The following is a 20,732-nucleotide window of genomic DNA, read 5'->3' as shown; positions in this document are numbered from 1 at the left end:
CAGCAGGAGGAACAAGAAGAGATGTGTGTAGGGCTTCAGGGTAAGAGTAAGGCTACTTCCTGCTGGAGGAAACACTGAAAGACTTGCTGGAGAAGGTGGCTTCAAGCGGAGGATTCAGAACTCCATCTCTCTTATCCTGAGGCCCCTTAGGGGCTTCCTGAAGACTGCAGGGCTCAAGGGAGGCACCTGCCCTGAAAGCCAATACAAGTCCAAGCTTCTAGCCTGGGTATCCTGGGGGTAAGTCCCTCACTTCTCTGGGCATCTGCAAAACAGGGCCGGAGAGGACCAGACCACCCTCCCTTAAAGATGTCTTCCAGCTCCGACCCTTTTGCAATTCCATCCATACCAATTCCCTGCAGTATCCAAATCTTGCCACTGGGAGGCATTAGGGAACCGAGCTGGAGTCCCCCTCCTTCCAGCTGCTGAGGCTGGGACTACTGCTGGACAATCTCTCCCCCAGCACCAGGTGTTCTTTGTTCCCCCACATGCTCAGTTGTCTGTCCAAGGAACCAGAGCTGGGTGAACATACACATCCAGACATTTGATCCTTCCCACAGCCCTGCAGAGCAGCCAGTATTCTCTCCACTTTTCAGATGGGGAAACTGAGGCCCAGAGAACAGAGGATTTATTCAAGGTCACATACCAGACATGGCACAGCCAAGTCTCTAGCCCTCTTTCCCATCCCCAGCCCCAGAGCAGAGGCTGTGTGAAGGGAGGATTAGAGTCAGATAGATTTGGGCTGGAACCTTGGTGCCCTACCCCTGGCTGTGTAGCACTGAGCAGGTCACCCACCCCTCTGACTCAGCTTATGTAAGTGCCTGGCACATGACAAGTCCTGAACACACGAAGCCACCGCGATTTTTTTCCAGCAGATTTTACAGCCCATGAGAACAGGCACTTGTCTGTCTTACATTGGCATCCCCAGAGCCTGGAGGCCCCCTCCCTCCTGGGCCCTGCCTGGGACTCAGTGTAAGGGTCGCCCTCCTAGAGCCCTTTCCAGCACCCCAGACCAACTCTTTCATTTGCCTCCTCCCCCTGGCAGCCCTGCCCAGTGCCCACACCCACCCGGGCCCTGCGGCAGGGCTCTTGCTCACCCGCCCCCCCTTTCTCCCATCTCTCAGTTGCCTTGTCTCTGTCCCTACCATTTTCTCAGTGCTTCTCTCCTTCTGAACCCCCACTCTACACAACACGCTGTGTTTACAACAACAGTTTTTTATTTCTCTTTTGTCTCCCTTCCTCCCCTGAAGGGAAACATGCTTCCACACTCCTAGGAAAAAATGAAGCTCCAGAAGAGAAGAGCAAACAAAGGACAGTGAGCATGTGGGTGCCCCCAGCCATACCACCCACAGGCCACCCCACTCACAGGCCTCCTCTTGTCAGGGCCTCCAAAAAGGGATCTGTTATTTGCAGAGTAATTAAATGTTGATCTTTATTCTAAGGATAAATAGGGCAGAGGGATACAGGAGCAAGAGGGAGAATGAAGGAAAGGAGAAAAGTAAGCCGGAGGTAAGCAGAGAGATGTGGAAGGAGAAGAGCCAGATGGAAGACTGTGGACAGAAAGAGAAGGGAGAGGAGAAGCCAGAACAGGACTCTCCGCCTGCAGGGAGCTTGGGGATGCAGCTGCTGACCCCAACCGGGAATCTAGGGACACACGCCCTCCAACCAGCGATCCTGACCCCAACAACCCCACCAAGGACGAGAACCTGGAGGGCTGGGTGGCAGGAGCTCCAACTCTAGTCAACCCATCCTTGGGCAGCCCCTCAGGTGGGCATCTTTGAGTGCTGGGTCTGGCTTATCTTGGTGGGCAGGGCCATGTGCACCCCATCTAGATGTAGGACCCTAGTCTGGAGGTCTGGGAACCAGCCAGCAGCAACTCTAACTGCAGGGCTGGGAATCACACCCCAGCTCCTTCCTGAGCACAGAAACCCTCCTGGCAGAGGGAGAGTAGGAGTCATTCTCTTCATCTGTCTATATTATTCTCCAGGGCACTGGGCAGTGTGAGTGAGCTTGGGTGGACACAGGTGTATGCATGAGATAAGGGGGTGTCTAGAGGGAAAGGGGCATGCAGGTGTGGTAGTAACAGGTGTGTGTAGTGTATGCTGTGGTATCTAAGTATGTGTTGTGTCTGTCTTTCCCTATGAGTATAGTATAAGGCCAGTGTTTAAGTATGTCTGGTATTGCAGGGTGGGGTCTCTGCCTATGAGAGCAAACACATGTGCGTACACACACAAGCGAGCATATGCAGTGAGGAGTGCCGGTCTTGTCTCTGTATGTATGGGTAAGGGACATGAGTTTGTGTACAACTCCAACCTATGTGCCTGTCTGTGGTGCATTATTGTTTCCCTGAAAGCAGGTCCCCAGCTTTGCTCCTGGACAAGTGCCACTATCCCCCCAGCTCCTGTGAGCCAGAGTGACAACTGGCCCTTAGTGTCTCTCCAGCAACGATACAGTGAGAGAGACCAGCCCCTGAGCCAGTGGCAAGGAGGGTTACATGACTATAGTTTTACCACCCAGCTGTGGCAGGGGTGGCCCATGGAGTGAATGCCCTGGAAAGAAAGGAGAAAGCTCTTGTGGGCACCCTGCCATACCTTCAGTCTCATCCACTGAGCCCTGGCCCTGCTCTCAGTGAGCCCCAACCCTCCTCACACTGAGCCCCAACCCTGCTCACACTCTGAACCCTGACCCTGCTCACATGCTGAGCCTTGACCCGGCTCACACATAGATCCCCAATCCTGCTCACAGGCTGAGTCACAACACTGCTCACACTGAGCCCAACCTGGCTCACATACTGAATGAAGACCTTTATTTAGAGACAGGCATTAAAATGTCATACGGCCAAAGTTATTTTCCTAGCTCTGCACCTCAGTTTCCTCATTTTTCCACTGACAGTCCTTTGTAGGGAGGGGATTGAGCATTAAATCAGAAAACCCTTATTCGATGGTGGTGCCTTGTAGCTCCTCTGACCCAGTGACACAGAAGAGCATCAGCTGCTGCCACCAGCCAGCCCCCACTCCAACACTTTCAGACCAAGCATCAATAATTTTTGCAGCCTTCATAATAAATAGCATTGTCAGCAAAATGACATCTTTCTAATCTGCTGTAAGACAGATGGATCCCTAAGCTTACTCACTCACTCCCTATCACGCATGCCCAGCCCAGTCTTGTTAAAGAGTGTGGGACACAAGATAGACACCATACCCCAGATAGGGGCTCCTGCAATGCATCCCAGTATCCCCACCCCTCATTCAGAGCGGGGCCCAAAGGAAGCAGTCATGAACATTTGCAAAGGAATAAATCAATAAAAATATTTAATACCTTCTGTGTGCTAAATATAGTAGGTGCCAGTTCTGCTACTCAAAACCATGATCAGTTGATCAATTTGGTATAGAAAATATCATCTGTGGGGAGAACTGGGTGAGTACAGCACAGCCTGAGGGGACTCAGTCATGAATGTCAATGACCAACGAGCACAGATGGGGTGAGTGTTTGATACCCATGGTGAAAGCAGGTGTGCTGGGCTTGTGTATTGTGACCTGCTGGACATCATGGGAACCTGGGCCAGGCTGAGGTGTGTGGTCCATTGGGTAGGTGAAGCGCTTGGCCATGCTGTAGATGGGGCTGCGGTTCTGGTAGACAGATGGCTCAGGTCGGGTATACATGGCTGGCCCAGGACCTCCTGCCACATTCTTCTTGTAGAACCAGTTCTGGTCTGTGGAGGCCAAACTATAGCAAGGAGCAGCTCGGCTGATGGGGTTGTTGGGCCCCAGCAAGCGTGGCAGATGGTAGCTGTTGGGGGCCGGATTGGGGTCCATCACTCTGTATGGGCACCGGTAGCTGAAAGTGTACTTCGGAGCCCTGCGTTCCCCAGGAGGGTGGGTCTTCTCCAAGCAGTAGTGGCAGGAGGCTGGGGTGGAGCTCAGGCCTGAAAGTGGGTGAAGGTGGGGAGCTGAGGCCTTAATCAACCTGACGTGACTTCACTAGAGCCTCCTTAGCTTTGGGCAGGGACACAACCAAGCCTGCACAGGGCTATGGGCAGGGGAGGGACTTAGGCCATCCTGACATCAAAATGTAACACTATTGTCATAATATAAAACCCACAAGTGTCAGCAGAACATCACCCTTGGGCTATCAGCATTCTGACATTATCCCTGTGATGGCACCAAGGAAACACCCTAAAATCACAACAGCCCATGAACTCACTGGTACAGCAAAATTGCTGCCCCAACATGAGCCCCATTTCTATCATAACAATCGCCCTGTGACATATATGTGTAATGTTGGCTTCAAGATAGTAAGTGCTATGACACAGACATGGTGACGTTGGTGTCTTAATGTGACATTGCAGGGAGATGCCAGCATCCACAGACACACCTAGAAAGGGGAGTTATGGCCCTTTGTTCCTGCTCAGGTCCTAAGGGTATAGACCTCCATCCTTCCACTTCCCGAGCCCCGTCCCCTCTCCCATCTTACACAGGTTAGAGATGCGCTCTTCCATGGGTATCTGTGGGCAGCTGGACATTCCAAACCGAGTTATTTTAGGATCCAAGAAATAACAAGGTCCAGGGCTACACGTGTCTGTGATTCCTGCAGGGCAGCCAAAGAGCTCAGTCAGCAACAGAGGCTGCCCCAGAGTGAGCCTGGACTGTGCCCACGTGAGACCCTCCTCCCCAAGAGAAGAACTAAGGGTTCCCTTTTGATAACTTGGGATCTTGGGTGTTTTGGGAACTTTGATTTCCTCATCTGTAAAATGGGACTTTCAACATTCTCAAGAGCTTGCTCAGAAGGACAGATGAACTAACAGATGAACAGCAGCTTGGTTCACAGGTCAGAGACCGGTGTCAAGGGTCGTAATAGCCACATATGGCGACTGTTAGGGTTAGAAAAGGTCCCAGCCTCAGCCAGGGTTTCGCCTGCTGAGGTGAGGGTGTCACCCGAAGAAGGGACCTAGCAAGCACCCTAGATCTCAGACCCCATGTACATACGCCTGCCCAGCCCTCCCTTTTGCTGGCCTTGGCCAGCAGCCTCAGCTCTTCTGTGGCTCTCTGCTCCCACCCTTCCAGGAGGTTCTAAGCCACCCAGGAACGCTTAGGGGCCGCCACCTTTACACTCTTTCCCCATTCCCCAGCTATTCCTACTCAGCTGCTGTGGCAAGTGCACCCATAATAGCCAGACTGAGGGGCCTCAGCCAATGACCAGACAGAAGAAGACCCCAATCTGCCAGCTGGACAGTGACAACATTCCTTTCAAGTCCCCTCAGGTGGTCGAATTGGGAGACACCCACATAGTCACCTCTGTGGTGGGGTGGGTCACTGGGCATCTCAGCCGACTTCCTTCTGGACCCAGCAGATCACCTTGTTGTCCAGCTCAGGAGAGGCTTGGGTTCCCAGGGGCCTATGGCTACAGATGATGGTCCCTTTCCACTGCCACCCCCAAACATACAATAATAATAACCCTCTACCCAAGGGGGTGATGAGCGTGGGGGCACTCACGCTTCTCTGCGTGCCGCATGTGCAGACTACAGGCTGGCTCCCGGAACATGGAGCTGTCATGGCCCAGGTGGCCTATGCAGGATGGCCGCAGGTATTTGGCAGGCCCTGGACCTGTGAGGAGAGACCACCAGATCAGAAGCAGGAAGCCCCCAATACAGTGCAACATTTAGGTCTTTGCTCCCTTGATGTCACATTGCCACAAATCCCACCATCAAGCTGCTTCCTTGAGTGACAGGAGGTGCTCCCAGATAAAATGCAGTTTCTCTTGGGCAGGCAATGAATAATAAGAAAGGAAGAAGTTACAATTAACTGACAACTTATTCTGTGCCAAGTACTACACTAAGCATTTTATATGGATTATTTCAGTTAAGCCTCCCAACAACTCTATAAGATAGAGACTACCATTTTTCCCATTTGACATATGAGAAAATTGAGGCTTAGATATATCAATTTCCCAAAGTCACACAAGCTAGTAATGTGAAAATTCTCAATCAGCCAATAGAGCCCCAATATTTAATCTCATACTAAACCAGCATAGAGCAATAATCAGTCATTAACAATGTAGTAAAAATTAGTATTTTTTTATATCTTATTTATTTATTTTTAGTGGGAAAGGGAGGGAGAAACAGGGAGAGAAACAGCGGTGCCAAAGAGAAACACTGATCGGTTGCCTCCCATGTGCCCTGATCGGCAATGGAACTGGCAACTTCTTGTTCTGCAGGATGACACCCAACCAACTAAGCCCTACCGGTCAGAGCTAAAAATTAGTATTGCTGCTTTCATTTGAGAATAAGATTCAAAGGAAGTGAGGAAAGCTAGAGCTGGGGTGAAGGCTCCAGTAAGTCTCTAGTCTTTTCCCAAAGCTGTTTTCACTTCATGCCTCATGCTGCCCTTCTCTCCTACCTACCTCCCCCTGAAAATTCCCAGCTGCTAACCACTACTGGCAAGATTCAGCTTGGAGGCACAGATCTTCTGTGGGATTCAAGGGGAAATTTTAGGAGGCAGAGCTGGAAGGCTGGAACACCTTCAACAGCCCTGAAGAGAGAGGAAGGAGACCAAGCTCAGGGCAGAGGGGTCTGATCTTACCTTTGATCATTGTCATGATCATAGGGGTCTGCTTTACCTCCTGCCATAAGGGCACCTTCGCCTTCTTCTTTGGGTGCTGCCCATTGAACACAGAGTTCTTGGACCCCTTAGGCAGTTTCATGGCTAGGGGCAATAGCAGCTACTGAGACATCTAAGCAGCAGACAAGGAACTGGACTTGTGTGGGCTCTGTTCCAGGTGCCCCTGCCCAAGCCCTTGTGTCCACAATCTCCCCCACTTCAGAGGTGGTTTTGGGACTGAGAAGGAAGATACTACTCCATCCTGAGCAGCTGAAACCATCTAGGGTACAGCTACCACAGGGCCTAGCAGGCAGGAGCTGGAGATGACATCACTACAGAACTTAGACTGTGAAGCCGTGTTTATTTCTGTCTGTTGCCATGGTGCCTGAGCTGTGATGTAGGGATTCAATGCTGGCAGATCAGTTGTGGAACCCTGAGAACTTGTCCCCACTGCCCCCCCAAACTGGCTACAGAGTCTAAAGAGTCCCCAGGGCCCTGGGTCATTGAAGGAAGAGGGAAAGGAGGAGTGACAGGGCCAGCTCTTTAATCCTGGTGGGAATCCTAAGACTGGGGAAAAGTATAGAAAGAATGAGTCAGTCATGGGTCAAGCATTCCTACAGCCCTCACAGCCCCCTAAAGTGGCCTTTTACCCCCTATCCCTCTCACCTATCTCCCCAATTTCCCACCTATGACCGCCCTTGTACCAAATCCATTTTTCCTTGGGAAAGGATCAAGCCAATTATTTCACACTAATAATTCAATAATTCACTAATAACACTAATAATATTTCACACTAAGGTATAACTGTCTGATAGCTTCCTAGACTCTAATCCCAAGGCCAGTGTCTGTAGAAATCCATGTCTAGCTCAAGGAATACTTGCCTGTTGCTGATATTTCAGGCAGAAAATGAGAATCAAATAAAGGGAGATGGTGGGAGTGGTGCTGAGGCCTTAAGAAACCACTTCCTGTGCCTGTGGTCAGGAGCAACCTAGGATGGTGGGGTGTGAGAAGAAACACTGAATGGTAGGGAAGATACCCAGCTGCCATATGGTTGATATGTGAGCCCCAGGGCCGAAGAAATGCTGGAGTCTTCATCCCTAAAAGCCCAAGAGTTTGGGGGGCCCGGGGGCCTGCTTGCACCACCAGTTCATAGCTCAGATGGGATTTGATGGAAACCAGGAGAGAGGGGTTTCCCTCTAGGGAATATTGGGACTAGATGACAGCTGGCTATAGAAATGTCTGTCACAGCTCCAGTACATACATAAGAAAGCTGAGAGCCAAAAAAGAGAAGGACTTGCCTAAAGTCTCTCCTCAAATCAGTATCAGAGACATCATAGCCTCTCGTCTAATGGAAACCAAAATATGCTGTGCCCTCATTCCCACCAGCAGGCACAGTAAGGAGCAGACCAGGCATGCATGCTCAGAACAGCAGGTAGGGGTCCATCCCAACAGCAGCAGACCTGACCACTCCCCTCACAACACCCACAGAGGAGCCAAGCCTCTGATTTCTGGAGAGGCGAGGCTTGGCAAGGTGGGGATTGGCCCAGCCTCCACTGGCCTGGGGCCACAGGCAGTGCCGCCTCCACACCCCCATTCTCATCAGATTTTCCTGGAGGAAGAAGCTGTGGGCCCGCTGAGCCAGAGCCCTGATGGTCCCCTCGTGCCAATAAAGGCCAGATGTGGGGCTGGGACCTCCACCATCTTGGTCTGGGGGCAGTTTTCTGATATTTCAGACCCAGGGAGCCTCCCTGACACTTCCCTCTGCCTGCACTACTCCTGTCTGTCCTCCTTGTGCACAGTTCTCTCAGAAAAACGGACCCACTCCACACCTCTGCTTCTGCTCCAAATGCTCTCCTCCCTCCAGCATTCACAGACACCTAGCTCACCCCGAAGACAGCTATATGTCCTTTCCAAAGCTTGTGTCTGTCTCCCATTGCCCCTTGCCTGCTCAGTACCCACCAAACAGTGTCTCCTCCCTGTCAAAAGCACCACTCCTCCAAGGGTTCCGGCATCCAGAGTGCCCCTCCTCATCTCCTCAGAGCTGCCATCTGTCCTGGCTCAGACACCTGGTAGCCCTGGCTCATGGTTTCATCCCCCATCTCCCAAATTCCTGCCATTATCCTTGTGGCTTACGTCTCCCCAGGGACCTCCACCAATCCTTTGGCCTCCCAGTTGCCAGACCTCCTCATCTCCAAATACCTCCTCTCCACTCCCTCTCAGCCACCCTCCCCCAGCACATCCTGGCCTTCTCCCTGCCTCACTGGCACTCACCATCTGCCTCCCTTTGGAACACAAGCCCACAGTGCCACCTCACTTACACTAGTACTCACACACAAATTGCCTGCTATCACCGAGACCCTGCCCCTGACTCTGCACTTTCTCCCCGTCCTTCAGTTCCCTCCTGCCTTCATTGCCCTCCTTACCAACATTTTTCCTGGTAAATCACCAGGACTGCCTTGTCTACCTGCACAAGGCAGCTAAAAGTTCATGGCCTTTAAACCCTGGACTTGCCTTTGTGCCACTCAACTGCCCATCTCCACTCTGGTGGGCTTGTTGTCTCCCTCTCCGGAGATCATTTCAAGCATGGTTCATTCCCCTCTTCATGCCTGGCCCTTCCTCCAGCCCCTGCTCCACCTCTTCCTCAGCTGAGAAAAGAGAGGCCCCTCCCCGCCTCATCACCAGTGCCACTGGTTTCCATGGTCACCTGCTCCCACTTCCCTCTGGGGCTGGGAAGGACCCCCACCCCCACCCCACTAAGACTGCCCATCTCCTCTGCCTCTTCAAGAACATTTTGTTCTCCATAGTCCCTTTCTTTGCTTTCACCTCTCATCTGACCCCTTACTAGCTCACTCTACATACCCTTCATTATTCCATCTATCAACTCCCTGGCCCCACATACCTCCTTGTCATAGCCTGGATCCCTCTCCTCCAGTCCACAGACAAACTTCCCCAAAGTAGCGTTTTCCTGTTGTTCTCGCCTCCCTTTCACACTTCCACTGTTCTCACACCTATCGCTCCACTTCAGCTGTGACCTGCATGTGGAAGCTGCAACCAATAGACACTTTCACCCATGCCCAGCCAGCCTCTCAACAGCCCAGAACCAAACTGACTGACCTCCCTCCTCCTTGCAGTACCTCCTCCTAGTTCCAAGATGTTCTGGTCTTCCTCCCATATCCCCACTGCACCTTCACAAGCTTTCTTCCTGGCTCTTCTTCCCCAACCTGACCTTTCAATGTTGGCACATGCCTATTAATTGCAAAGGGAAAAACAGCAACTTTACTGGGAGAATCCTGACAGTCACCACCTCCACCAAGTGACCTAAGTTAGCATCATCTGCAATGGGACAGAGAGGTGCTGTGTACCTCCAGAGAGGGTGCGCTGAGGACACACCATCTCCTCTGGGCTGTTCCCACCAAAGATGCATAATCTGAATCCAATTATGAAGAAACCAGATTAAACTCAAATCAAGATCCACTTTACAAAATAACATTTCCATGGGGTAGGGAGCAACCAGGGGGATGGAGGGATTGAGCAAAAAGAAAAAGAGAAAGACCTCATTGGCAACAGTGTGGTGATTGCCAGGAGGAAGGGGTGGGGAAAGGTGGAGGAGGGTAAAGGGGGATAAATGATGATGAGACTTGACTTGGGGTGATGAATACACTCTACAGTGTACAGATGATGTGTTGTGGAGTCGTGCACCTGAAACGTGTATAATTTTGTTAACCAGTGTCACCCCAATAAATTCAATAAAAAGGAAGAAATATATAAACAGAAAAAATAACATTTCTGAAATGTCATGAAAGACAAAGAAACACCAAAGCATGTTTCCTGATTAATAGTAACCCCAGAGATAGGACAACTAAATGTCACATAGGAGCCAGAATATTCCTTTACTATCAAGGATGTTATTGGGGAAATGGGCAGAACTGGAAAAAAGTTTATGGCTAGTTAAAAGTATTGTACTAATGTTAGTTTCCTGATTTTAATCACTGCACTCTGATTATGAAAAAGAAAGTCCTTTGTCTTTAGAAAATATACACTGAAATATTTAAGGGTAAAGGAACATTACATCTGCAACTTACTCTCAAACAGTTCAGGAAAACACATGTATGTACATAGAAAAGAATTTAAACTGTGGTGAAACATTAGCATTTGGAAAATCTAGGTGAAGAATATGTGAGAAATATTTATAGTGGTCTTGCTAATTTTCTGTAAGTTTGAAATTATGTCCAAGAAAGTTAAGAGAAAAAGATGCTGATGTGTCACAGTTTGATCCCAGGCCTTCCTCTCATCCACCACCCTCCTTGTGACTGGGTAGTCTCCTCTTCTCTTGTTGCTTCGGTCCCATCATCTGCACCCCAATAATTCCTGGATATATGCCTCTGACCAAGACCTTTTTAGGAGTTTTAGACCCACATATCTGACAGCCTGCATAGTGTCTCCTGGGTTTCTCATAAACATCTCAAAATCAACATGCCCAAAGCTTTTGTCATCAGATGCCCCTGGGCCCGTTTATCTCAATGAATGATGCCAGCACCCATCCAAGTGCCCAAGCTATGTCCTAGGCATCTCACTTGTCCTTAATCACTAACAATCATCCAACAATCACTAAGTGACATTGGGGAGCCTGCGAGCTCCCAAAGACAGTTTCTGTCATTTACTCTTTGTGTCCCTAGCCCCCAGCATATGGTAAGTGCTTGAGAAATATTGTTGAATGAATGAATGAATGGATGAATGAGTGAATGAATAGATCCATTGCTTGATCAAGGAAGCATCACTCCTCAAGGGAGCAGAGTCTTACTTTCTGAGTCCCAGACACATTTTAATTCTGACTCACTGGACTACCAGTTATAGTTGTGCAGGTTTATATTAGTTATCTATTGCTGCATAACAAACTTTCCTCAAAACCTAAGCTGTTTCTGTGTGTCAGGAGTTCAGGAGTGGCTTAGCTGGATGGTTCTGGCTCTAAGTCTCTCAAAAGTGGCAGTCAAGATGTCACAAGTAGGGTCTGGAAGTTTGGGTCTGGCAAATCCACTTTCAAGATGGCACTCACATGAATGGTGACTTGATGCTGCCTGTTGGTAAGAGAACTCAGTCCTGTCCACATGAGTCCTCCACAGGCTGCTTTACTCTTCTCAAGTCACTATGCATGGCTTCCTCTGGAGCAATCAGTCAGAATAGAGCAAGGCAGAAGCTTCTGTGCCTTTTATGGTCTCCCCTTGGAAGTCATAGTCCATCATTTCTGCAATGTCCTATTGACCGTGCAGGTCAGCCCTATTCAATGTGGAAGGTGGCTACACAAGAGCATGAATGCCAGAAGGTGAGGGCCATCTTGGAGGCTCGCGACCACAGGTTTTTACTGCTCAAGGACTTCTAGCCACCAGGGCAGAAATCCAAGATCTGTGTTCTTGTGTAGAGTGGCATATCTACCACTCCCCACACAGGCTGATCACAGACAGCCCTGTCTGCTGGTTCCAGCTGACTTTTGGTTGTTAGTCTTGCTTCTCCTCAAAGGGACTCACAGGAGTCATGTGGAGAGCAGGACCCTGGTATTAACACTTCCCATCAACATAACCATCAGGCACTGCCCTTCACAGTTTATGAAGTCCTAGCACCTCTGTTGGAGGGTATCATCCAAGCACCATGGTGGTTCTACAATTTACAGGTGAGGGGAATGGAGCAAAAGAGGTGCAGTGACTCACCAGAGGCCACACAGAGAGGCTTGGCAGAACCAGACTTCTGGCTTCTAACCCTACATTCTTTCCACTGCCATGCCCTGCCACCAGCTCAGACTCATGTCCCCTAACACCCATTGAAGCCTCATTCATAATCTTGAGCAGGTATTTCTCATCCTTATGGGAAGACCTCCCCAGCCCTGGACCCTGAGCAAGTATATGCACAGGTTTTCCATTCAAACGGGGACTGACCGTTCCCCTCCCCTCCCCTCCACCAGGCTCTCTCTGCAGAAAGCCAGATCTCTACTGGTAGTGCACAGCATGGGTTAACAACATGAACCAATATTTAGAAATAGTGCAACCCCAGGGGAAGTCAGCTGCAGCCAGCTGGTCATAGCCACTGTAGCCGCAGCCTTTGTGGACGCAGTATGGAAGATGAGTGTCTGCTCCTGGGAACAGAGGCTCTGAGAGGCTCCTCCCACCCCCAGTCTGTCCCCCCCAGTAGGGCTTAAGCATGGCTCAGGCCCTGTCCCTGGCCAAGGCAAAGTCCTGCCACTGGCCTTCAGTCCACATCCAGCCCCCGAGGTCAGCAAATAAAATTTTTCAGCTCCTAAATGTTGTGATTGTTGGGAGTAGCTGCCCCACCCCTTCTGTGCCTGGCTCCTGCACTTGGAGTAGCTCCATCAATACCTTCAGCCTAGAGCAGGAGCAAGATCATTCCTAGCAGAGGCCCCCGGTCAGAGGCCCAGGCCCATGAGACTCCAGGGCCATAGAATCGGGGCCAGAAGCCTGTGTCCCCTTACACTGTAGTGGCCTGAGCTCTGTGTTCATGGAAGAAGGCCAATTCCCTGACAGCAGGACCTGGGCAATGGGAGCATACCCCGACTCAGGTACCATCCCATCTAGGGCACAAGCATCACCCTTTACCAGCAAACTGACTTTGGCTACAGGCTTTTGGGTGGGGCTCAGGCGGTCAGGGTGCAAAACATAGAGGCATTCAGAGTGCCAGGCCTTGGCCAAGGCTACTGCCAGAGTGAGCACTCTTCGTCCCAAAGCATTGAGGGTAAGAGTGACCAGGAGGCCCTGGCCAGCTCTACTCAGGGCCAGAGTTTCAGGGTCTCAGGGAGCATGCTAAAGAGGCTAGGGAGGGAGCAACTGAGGAGAAGGCAGCAGGCACTGCCCAGTCCAACAACTTGCTCTGACACAGTGGGAGGTGGTCAGGGACCAGTTCAAAAGCAATGCAGGGTCCCAACTTTCTGACAGTCTGCCTGGCATGATGCCTCTCCGCACTGCTCTGGGATTTAAATGCTGGACTGCAGGCTGAGCCAAGGCCAGGCTTGTGTGTGCCAGAGCTCCAGCATCACTCTTCCACTGCAGCCTCAGTCTTCTCATCAGTGAAAAGGGAACACTGTCTCCAGACACACCACCTCCCAGGGTTGTCAGAAGACCAGATGAATGTTTTGTAAACCAGGAGGCCCAGCAGAGAAGTTGAGTTGCCGTCATTTTTCTGGGCCTATTTCTTTCCCTAGCGAGCAGTAAGGTAGGTGGGGCTTTGAGCTAATCCTGACTCCATTCAGAACTGAGGCTGGAGGTGCCACAGTGGACTCCTGGTAGGTAAATTTGTATGCATAGCGATCGAGCAGAGGGCAGGAGATGGAGAAGGGGAAGAATGGCAAGATGGGGTGCATGGAAGACTCCACCTAAGTTTCCAATTCATAAATAAGCAAAGGCCTTCTCCAATCTTCCTTTGCCATTCCTAAAATTAAAGCTCTATTCCTCTAATCACAATCTTCCCAGCAATCCCCATGCCATGCCCCAGGCCCACACTTGGGCAGTAATTAACCCCTAATAAGGACCAGGTGCCTTACTGACTTGGGGAGAAGGGGAAAAAAGGGACAAATTGTGGAATCAATGGTTTTATTGCCACTGAAATGAGCTGAGCACAGCCCTGCCCCAGGCCTTTTAGGGTGAACTAGACAGGACTTCTTAGGTTTGCCAAAATTCCCATAGAACAGAAGCAACTGGCTTCTTAGTCAACCCTGGAATGCATTTATTGAGTGCCTACTATAGGCAGCTGCCTCCGAAGAGGGAAGGAAGTTCAGCCTTTAAAGGCTGAGGGTTTTCCTTTAAGGGAAGTAAAGAGGGTAAAACCTATGCTAACGGAAACACAGGAGGATGGGCAGCAAAGGAGAAAAGGAGAAACAAGGACTAGTATTTCTGAGCACTTGCTTTACACCAGGCCCTGGGCTAGGCCCCTGAGGTACATTAAAGCATTTAACCCTCACAAATCCAATTTTAGAAATGAAGAAACCAAGCCACATAAAGGTAAAGCAACTTGCTCAAGTTTGGACAGCTAATTATTTAGCTGGATACCATGGAATTGAGAATCCTTCCTGCCCTGTGGGCAAGCGTAGCACATCTCTCCTTTACAGACTGGGAAACTGAGGCCCTCCCTGCATGGCAGAGAAGGTCAAGCTGGAGTTTGAAATCAGGGCTGGATTCAAGACCAATGCTCACAACCACCTCACAGACCTCAGCTGCCGCACTATGCCATGATGGGAGGAGTGCTGGGCTGGGGGTCAAAGACCTGGCTCCAGCTCTTAGCAGCTGTGGACACTTACCCAAGTCCTGTAAGTTCTCTAAGTGTCGGTCTCTTCATCTGAAAATGGGGCTCAATTTTGTTGCAGACTGTAAAGTTTGTACACATGGTGGGGATGTTACTGGGTCAAGGGGGAAAATTGGGGAGAGTGTACTTGGTGAGACTGATGGTGGGCTGAAGCAGGCAGGTGGGACAGAGAGGTTCTGATGGAAGAAGGGAGAGCACTCCAGGGGCGCTCTGCCCCCCACTCACTGGACATAAAAACTGAGGCCAGGCAATGCTGATGCTGGGGCCAGCAGAGAACAGGCAGAGCCTCTAGGCCCTGGAAGCTCTGCAATAATATGGCATTTTCTCCTCCTATTTGGGACAAGGATGATGTTGTTGCCTGGGAAGGAGCCAAGAGGAGCAGGGCCCCAGCCCGAAGCTGTTAGGTAGGAGCTAAATCCAGGGCCAGATTTCCAGGAGGCAGCCCCAGAAATTTGAAACATCAAATTCAGGAGCCAGGAGGCCTGGAGTCCTGGTACCAAATGGTCAGGGGCCTCATCTCCACCTGGGGGCCTTGAAAGAACCACTTCCAGCTCTGAGCCAGTTTCCTACTCCATGAAATGGGGGACGGGTGGTTTTACCCACCTGGCAGTGTTATTTTGAGGCAAATGATACCATGGAATTGAGAATCCTTCCTGCCTTGTGGGTGAGTATAAAACATCTCTCCTTCACAGACTGGGGAACTGAGGCCCTACCTGCATGGCAGAGAAGGTCAAGGTTGCAACACCAGTGAGCACAGAGCCAGTATAAAACCTCAGGCTGGTGCCTCTCTGCACAAAGAGTCCTGAGGAGACCTCAGAGCCAAAGAGGCCCCAAAGCAGTCTGTGTGGTGGGGTCCTTTCTCCTAGGCCTAGTGTGAGGACCCCTCCACCACCACTACCAACCCTTGCAAGAGCAAAAGAAGAGAGAAGTGAGTGGGCTAGCCCAACTCATGTGGGTCTGGTGTCCTCTGGGACTTTGGTCCAAGACTTCAAAGTGAAGCCTGAGTCTGACTGAGCTGTAAGGATCCCCTGACCCCTGCATGGGAAAGAGCAGCCCAGCACTGGCCCTTTAAGAAGGTTGTTGGGGGGGCAGGCGGGGAGCCCCAGCCTGATGAAACCGGAGCGCTGGTCTGGCCTGGTCGCGCCTCCCGCTCCGCCCCCCGAGTTAAGTCAGCGGCAGACACCAGGAGCCCAGCCCACACCAAAAGAGCCTGATCTCTCAACTGGAGACTTTGTTGCCCAGGTTCTGGATCCTGCTGGGCTCCTCTCAAGTCCTGCCACCAGCCTGCTGTGATGCATCCAGGCCCTCGGCACCCAAATCTGGCCCCTGCCCTGGCCCTGGCTTTGACCTTGGCTATGTTGGCAGAACCAGCATCTGCAGGTAAGTGAGGGGCCTGAGACATGGACCCAGACTGGCAGGAACTGTGGCAGATTTCTTAAAGAAAAGGGGCAAGAGGGCCCAGGAGTGGCCCCCAGACCAGGAGACAAGGAGGCTGCGCTTCTGCCACCCTAGGCTGGGGTCTCCGGGAGTTCCAGCAGGCACCGACACTCTCTATCTCAGGGTTACATGGGCTCTGGTTTCCTGAGCTTGGCCCCAGAGTGGGATTGCCTAGGGCATGGCTCTGTCCAGGATTGTTCTCCATACCCAGTGGAGCCACCTCAATGCCACCTGGGCTCCCTGAGCCCAGCAGGCTTTCCGTGACCACATACTGCCCAAAGAATACCCAGTGAGAAGTACCCCAGCTTCAGCTACCCAGGCCAGGAATGGGGAGTACTGCAAAGCAAGAAATGGGGATACAGCCACTCTGCCCCACCCTATGCTGGGTGGGGTGGGGCACAGACACCTCAGCCTCCACCTCCTCCAGCTGCCTCCCAGCTCAGCTCCTGTTCCTCCTACCCCCACTTGTAACCAGGTGAATTTTCTGTCTGGCTTCTTCATCACCACCTTCCTCCTGCCCTCCTCTTCCCCTTCCTGTCCTTCTCTCTCCTCTCTCCTCACTGAGAAGACCTGGTGGATGACAGACAGGACCACCCACTCTCCAGCCTCCTAGATGCAGGGATGGTGCCCTCCATGTCCTACCCTCCAGCATGCGCTTGTCGCCCAGACAGCCCTGTGCAACCTCCCTGTCTCAGGCATTGGTGGCTGACCCCAGCAGAGGCTGAATGGTAGTCTGCCTTCTGAAGGGTGCTAGGATATGTCTCCTCTCAGTCACATGCCAGAAATCCCACCATTGCAGCATTCTCCCTTTAGTTAAGGCATAGTCTAGTTATTCCATAAGAACTGTAGCCTCATGTATGAATTAGTGCTTCAGCCTACAGATTTCGGGACCATTCCCAAGAGCAACTTTGAGCAGAGAAAGAGCTGAGTCTCCCTTCCAAGAGCCCAGGACATGAGAAGGGAAATGAGTCAGGGGAAGACCCCCCACACACACACTAGTGTGAGTCAGAGCCGGATCCCCAGGCTTTCTGCTACTATTCCCAGGGATCCCATTCTCCAAAATCTCAGGGCCTAGGTGATGGGCTGAGCCTTTAAGGAGGCGGGAAGGGGACAACTTAGGTGATTGGGGACGTCCGTTCATGTAGTTCCCCAACCTCTAGTCAAGGGAAAGGTTCCAATACCACTACTTTCTTGGGCTTCAACTTGAAAGAGCCTCTCAAAATGTCTTTGGCATTGACACCATGCTGGACAATGAGGAGTACACAGAATGCACAGGCTGAACTTGGATTCATTCAGGAGGCAGAACAGCAAATTAAAAGTCAAACAGCAACTCCTATCATTTCCATCAAGATCCAGAAAAAAAAAGTATGGAGAAGAGAAATGCAGAAGCAAGCTGAAGCAAGACAGAGAGTGACCCTTGGGCTAGGACTTGGAGGGTGTGAAAAGGTCGGGACTCCAGGAAGGGTCTCGGGGAGCAGAGGCCCTGGGCACGAGCAGAGAGATGTTGAGCTGAAGGCCTGGCTGCAAGGCACATTTTGAGCACAAGCCAGGGAAAGCAATTGCATTGGGCACAGAAACCTTAAATGGCAAAATGCCTTCTTGAGGAGCCACCTATGTTTTCTTGAGGAGCCACCAAAGGTTTTAGAGAGGAGAGCTGCATGTGCCAGTGGAACTTTATAATGTTGAACCAACTCCTGCCTTTAGGAAGGACTTGAAAATGGATAGGGAGTGAGTGAGCCGGTATCCTCTCCTCCTCCCAGGCACAGCTCCCCTCCAAAAACCCATCTTTGTCACCATGCCTGGCCTTGCTCCCCATCCTAGTCTCTGCAATAGGGAAGCCCCTGCCTGAGGAGTGTGTCCCTCCCACCACCCATGGACATCCCTGGCCCCAAAGGCCTGCAAGATCTAGGTACTAGATTGACACATATTAGGCTTTCAGGTCATAAGGCCTGAGAGTCAAGCACCCTTGGAAACAATCTAGGCCAACCTTCCAATTGTACAGACATGGAAACTGAGGGCCCAGGGAGGAAGCAAAGTGCTGTAAGTCCCACAGAGGAGCCCAGCTACTGAGGAAGAACTCCCAGTCTTGCTTTGAGGAAGTTCCTGCCTTTTTGGGGGGCTAGGCTTGGGCCACTCTGACTAGAGGTGACAAGTATGGCATCCAGCTCCTTCAGAGCACTGTGGGAGGCCCTCAGCAGAGTGACAAGCATTGAAGAGACTGGGTTTGAGCTGATGTGGAGAGGCAAATCTAGAGGTCAGAGTAAGCACAGGGCCAGTGGCTCCTGCATCTCTTCCTTGGCCGGCATAGCTGACTTTGAAAGGTAGAAGATGAGGGGCTAAAGTGGCACCTGGAAGGGAGGGTTCCTGTGTAACCTGGGCAGGGGGAGAGGCTCTGAACTAACAGGGGTGTCTTAGAGAACATAGGGGGATCAGGTGCAAGGAATTGAACCAGGACAGACTCTGAGGGTATTCTGGGGTAGGGAGGGAACCAGTGATGTTGGAGACAACCTCTGAGCCACGCACATGCTGCCCTGAGCCTCTGGGGCAGGGAAGGGGCCAGGGCCCTTGGCCCAGCCCACCAAGACTCTGGAAAAGCTGTTCCAGAACCAAGTATAAATGAGCCCCCAATGTTTGCCCACCGACCTGGGCAGGACAATAAGGGCCTTTCAGCACAGCCACCTTGGGGGCCCAGGAGGGGCCGGGCCAGGTGGTCCAGGCCACTGGCCCTGGCCATGGCTAGGAGGGAGTAGTTTGTGTGGGGAGCTCTCAGAGGAAGTATATAGGCTTTGTCTGGGAACTGGGCGTGCTGCCCAGGAGGTGGCCAGCAGGGGAGGGCAAGTTGGAAATCACCCCCACATACACACTCACCGGTGCATACAGATGTGGGCTCACGCACGAAGACAGAGAACCCAGCACACAGCCAACTGCACTCACAGACCTGGGTGGGTGGCTGCTGCCTCCTACCTGGGTGGTGCCTGGATGAGGCAGGTGAGGACAAGATGAGGGGAGGGTGCTATGTTGGGCTGTGGCTCCTATTCAGTGCCCAGAGCAAACGAACAACAGGGCCTTTGGGCCTAGGACTTGAGCCCACTCCCTCCGTGGTCCTCTGCTCCTTCGATTCCTGGCCCTATCCAGCTCCCCTTTGCTTCCAACATGCCTCCAGCCCCAACTCCAGTCTAGTTCTGTAGAGCCAGAATTCTAGTGTTAGGATTCCTTCTTCAGGAGCAGGCTTGGGCTGTATTCTAGAAGTACTATGTTACCATTATTGAGGCATGTGTAGGAATAATTTTTTAATTAACTGAATTAGTATGAACAATTTTGTACTTGGATATTCTCTGGGGTAGGGGGTCCTAGTTCTTCCTGCTTCTCACGAGGGCCCATAACTGCCACCAGGGGAGAGGGTGCAGCTATGTTATAACAGGGCCCCTACCTCCAGAGATGGCCTGGGGAGTGCGCCAATCACACTGCTGCAGCCTCACAGCCCTGCACGCCAAGAAAATCCTGTTTTACAGTTGAGAAAATGAGGCTCAAGGCCCAGGAGGGGCTGGCCTCAGGTCACTGAGCACACAGGCCACGGCACCAACAACAGCTGGCTTTCCAAGTTATGGCCAGGTGGACGGCCACCCACCAGTAAGCTCAGGCCCCCAAGCAGGGCAGAGAGGTCTCCCCGAGGCCCCTAGATCTCTGTTCCCGTCTCCCCATTCCCCTTCAACATCCCCTCACCTCTCCAAATTTTCTCTACTTTCTGAAAGAATAGGTAAATACTCTTCAAGAAAGCCCACTTCTCCTCTAACAGCTGAAATGGCAGAGGAAGCCACATTTGTCTCAGATGCAGGGTAGTGGCTCTGGGGAAGCCACAGCAAGGTGACTTGGTGACATATTTTAGACAGTGCCTATCCTGTCGACCATGTCTTCCTCTCACTCAGCTCCTGCCCAAGCCCTGCCGGCTCCCAGCCTGTGAAGGAGCTGGTTCTGCCAGGCCTCCCGCCACTGCTCCTACTAAATTGTCTCAGTGTGTGTCTCTCCCATGGTTTAACTGTCATGGTGGGTCAGCAAGACCACCTCCCCTCCCAGACCTTACTGCAGAGACTCCCCACCCCAGACCTCTGCCCCATGGTTCACAGGGAAACCAGGGCCCAGAGAGGGGCAACTACTCTCTCAGAGTCACACAGAAAGTCCTTAGCAGAGTAGGGATTGGGCCTCTCTGCTCATTGTCCTTATACCCTGGTTTGGGCGTGGCCTTGCCACAGGACCAGCAGCTGCCCAAGGACAGACCTCCCACCTGCTTTTCTCAGGGGTCTCCACTATCTTGCTGCACACAGGACTGGGCCCTCAAGGGGCATAGAGATCACTGAGCCTACCAGGGGTTTGCAGACTCTACCCAAGGTACTCCAGGGCTCT

The 20,732-nt window shown here is 51.7% G+C and overlaps 2 protein-coding genes across 3 annotated transcripts in view; one reads left to right on the top strand and one right to left on the bottom strand.

Annotated features, from left to right (window-relative positions):
- Nucleotides 1–3,440: 3,440 nt before the first annotated feature.
- Nucleotides 3,441–6,696, bottom strand: ODF3L1 (outer dense fiber of sperm tails 3 like 1). The gene is made up of 4 exons (XM_045848734.1): nt 6,576–6,696; nt 5,490–5,600; nt 4,471–4,584; nt 3,441–3,922 (listed from the first exon to the last, which is right to left on the bottom strand). Exons 1-4 carry the CDS (start codon nt 6,694–6,696, stop codon nt 3,441–3,443), a joined length of 828 nt encoding a protein of 275 aa, XP_045704690.1.
- A 9,415-nt stretch (nt 6,697–16,111) lies between these two features.
- The window catches only part of CSPG4 (chondroitin sulfate proteoglycan 4), a 51,731-nt gene continuing 47,110 nt past the window's right edge, over nt 16,112–20,732 (top strand). For both annotated transcript variants that reach the window (XM_045848543.1, XM_045848544.1), the window contains exon 1: nt 16,112–16,274. In XM_045848543.1, the coding sequence (XP_045704499.1) occupies nt 16,187–16,274 (88 nt within the window). In that variant the 5' untranslated portion in view covers nt 16,112–16,186. The remainder of the gene's footprint in view (nt 16,275–20,732) is intronic.

The sequence above is a fragment of the Phyllostomus hastatus genome, unplaced genomic scaffold (genome assembly GCF_019186645.2).
Source record: "Phyllostomus hastatus isolate PE091 unplaced genomic scaffold, TTU_PhHast_1.1 phas_contig_62, whole genome shotgun sequence".
NCBI classification, from domain to species: Eukaryota; Metazoa; Chordata; class Mammalia; order Chiroptera; family Phyllostomidae; genus Phyllostomus; species Phyllostomus hastatus.
The sequence above is the reverse complement of the archived record's forward strand: the minus strand, read 5'-3'. Positions and strand labels throughout refer to the sequence as shown.

What these genes read in the sequence shown, in the direction of transcription:
- ODF3L1 (XM_045848734.1), bottom strand. Translation starts at nt 6,696, where the DNA reads ATGAAACTGCCTAAGGGGTCCAAGAACTCTGTGTTCAATGGGCAGCAC. An exon ending in CATGCGGCACGCAGAGAAGC is followed by an intron (nt 4,585 to 5,489) that starts GTGAGTGCCCCC and finishes GCTGCCCTGCAG; the next exon opens with GAATCACAGACACGTGTAGC. An exon ending in AGAGCGCATCTCTAACCTGT is followed by an intron (nt 3,923 to 4,470) that starts GTAAGATGGGAG and finishes ACCCACTTTCAG; the next exon opens with GCCTGAGCTCCACCCCAGCC.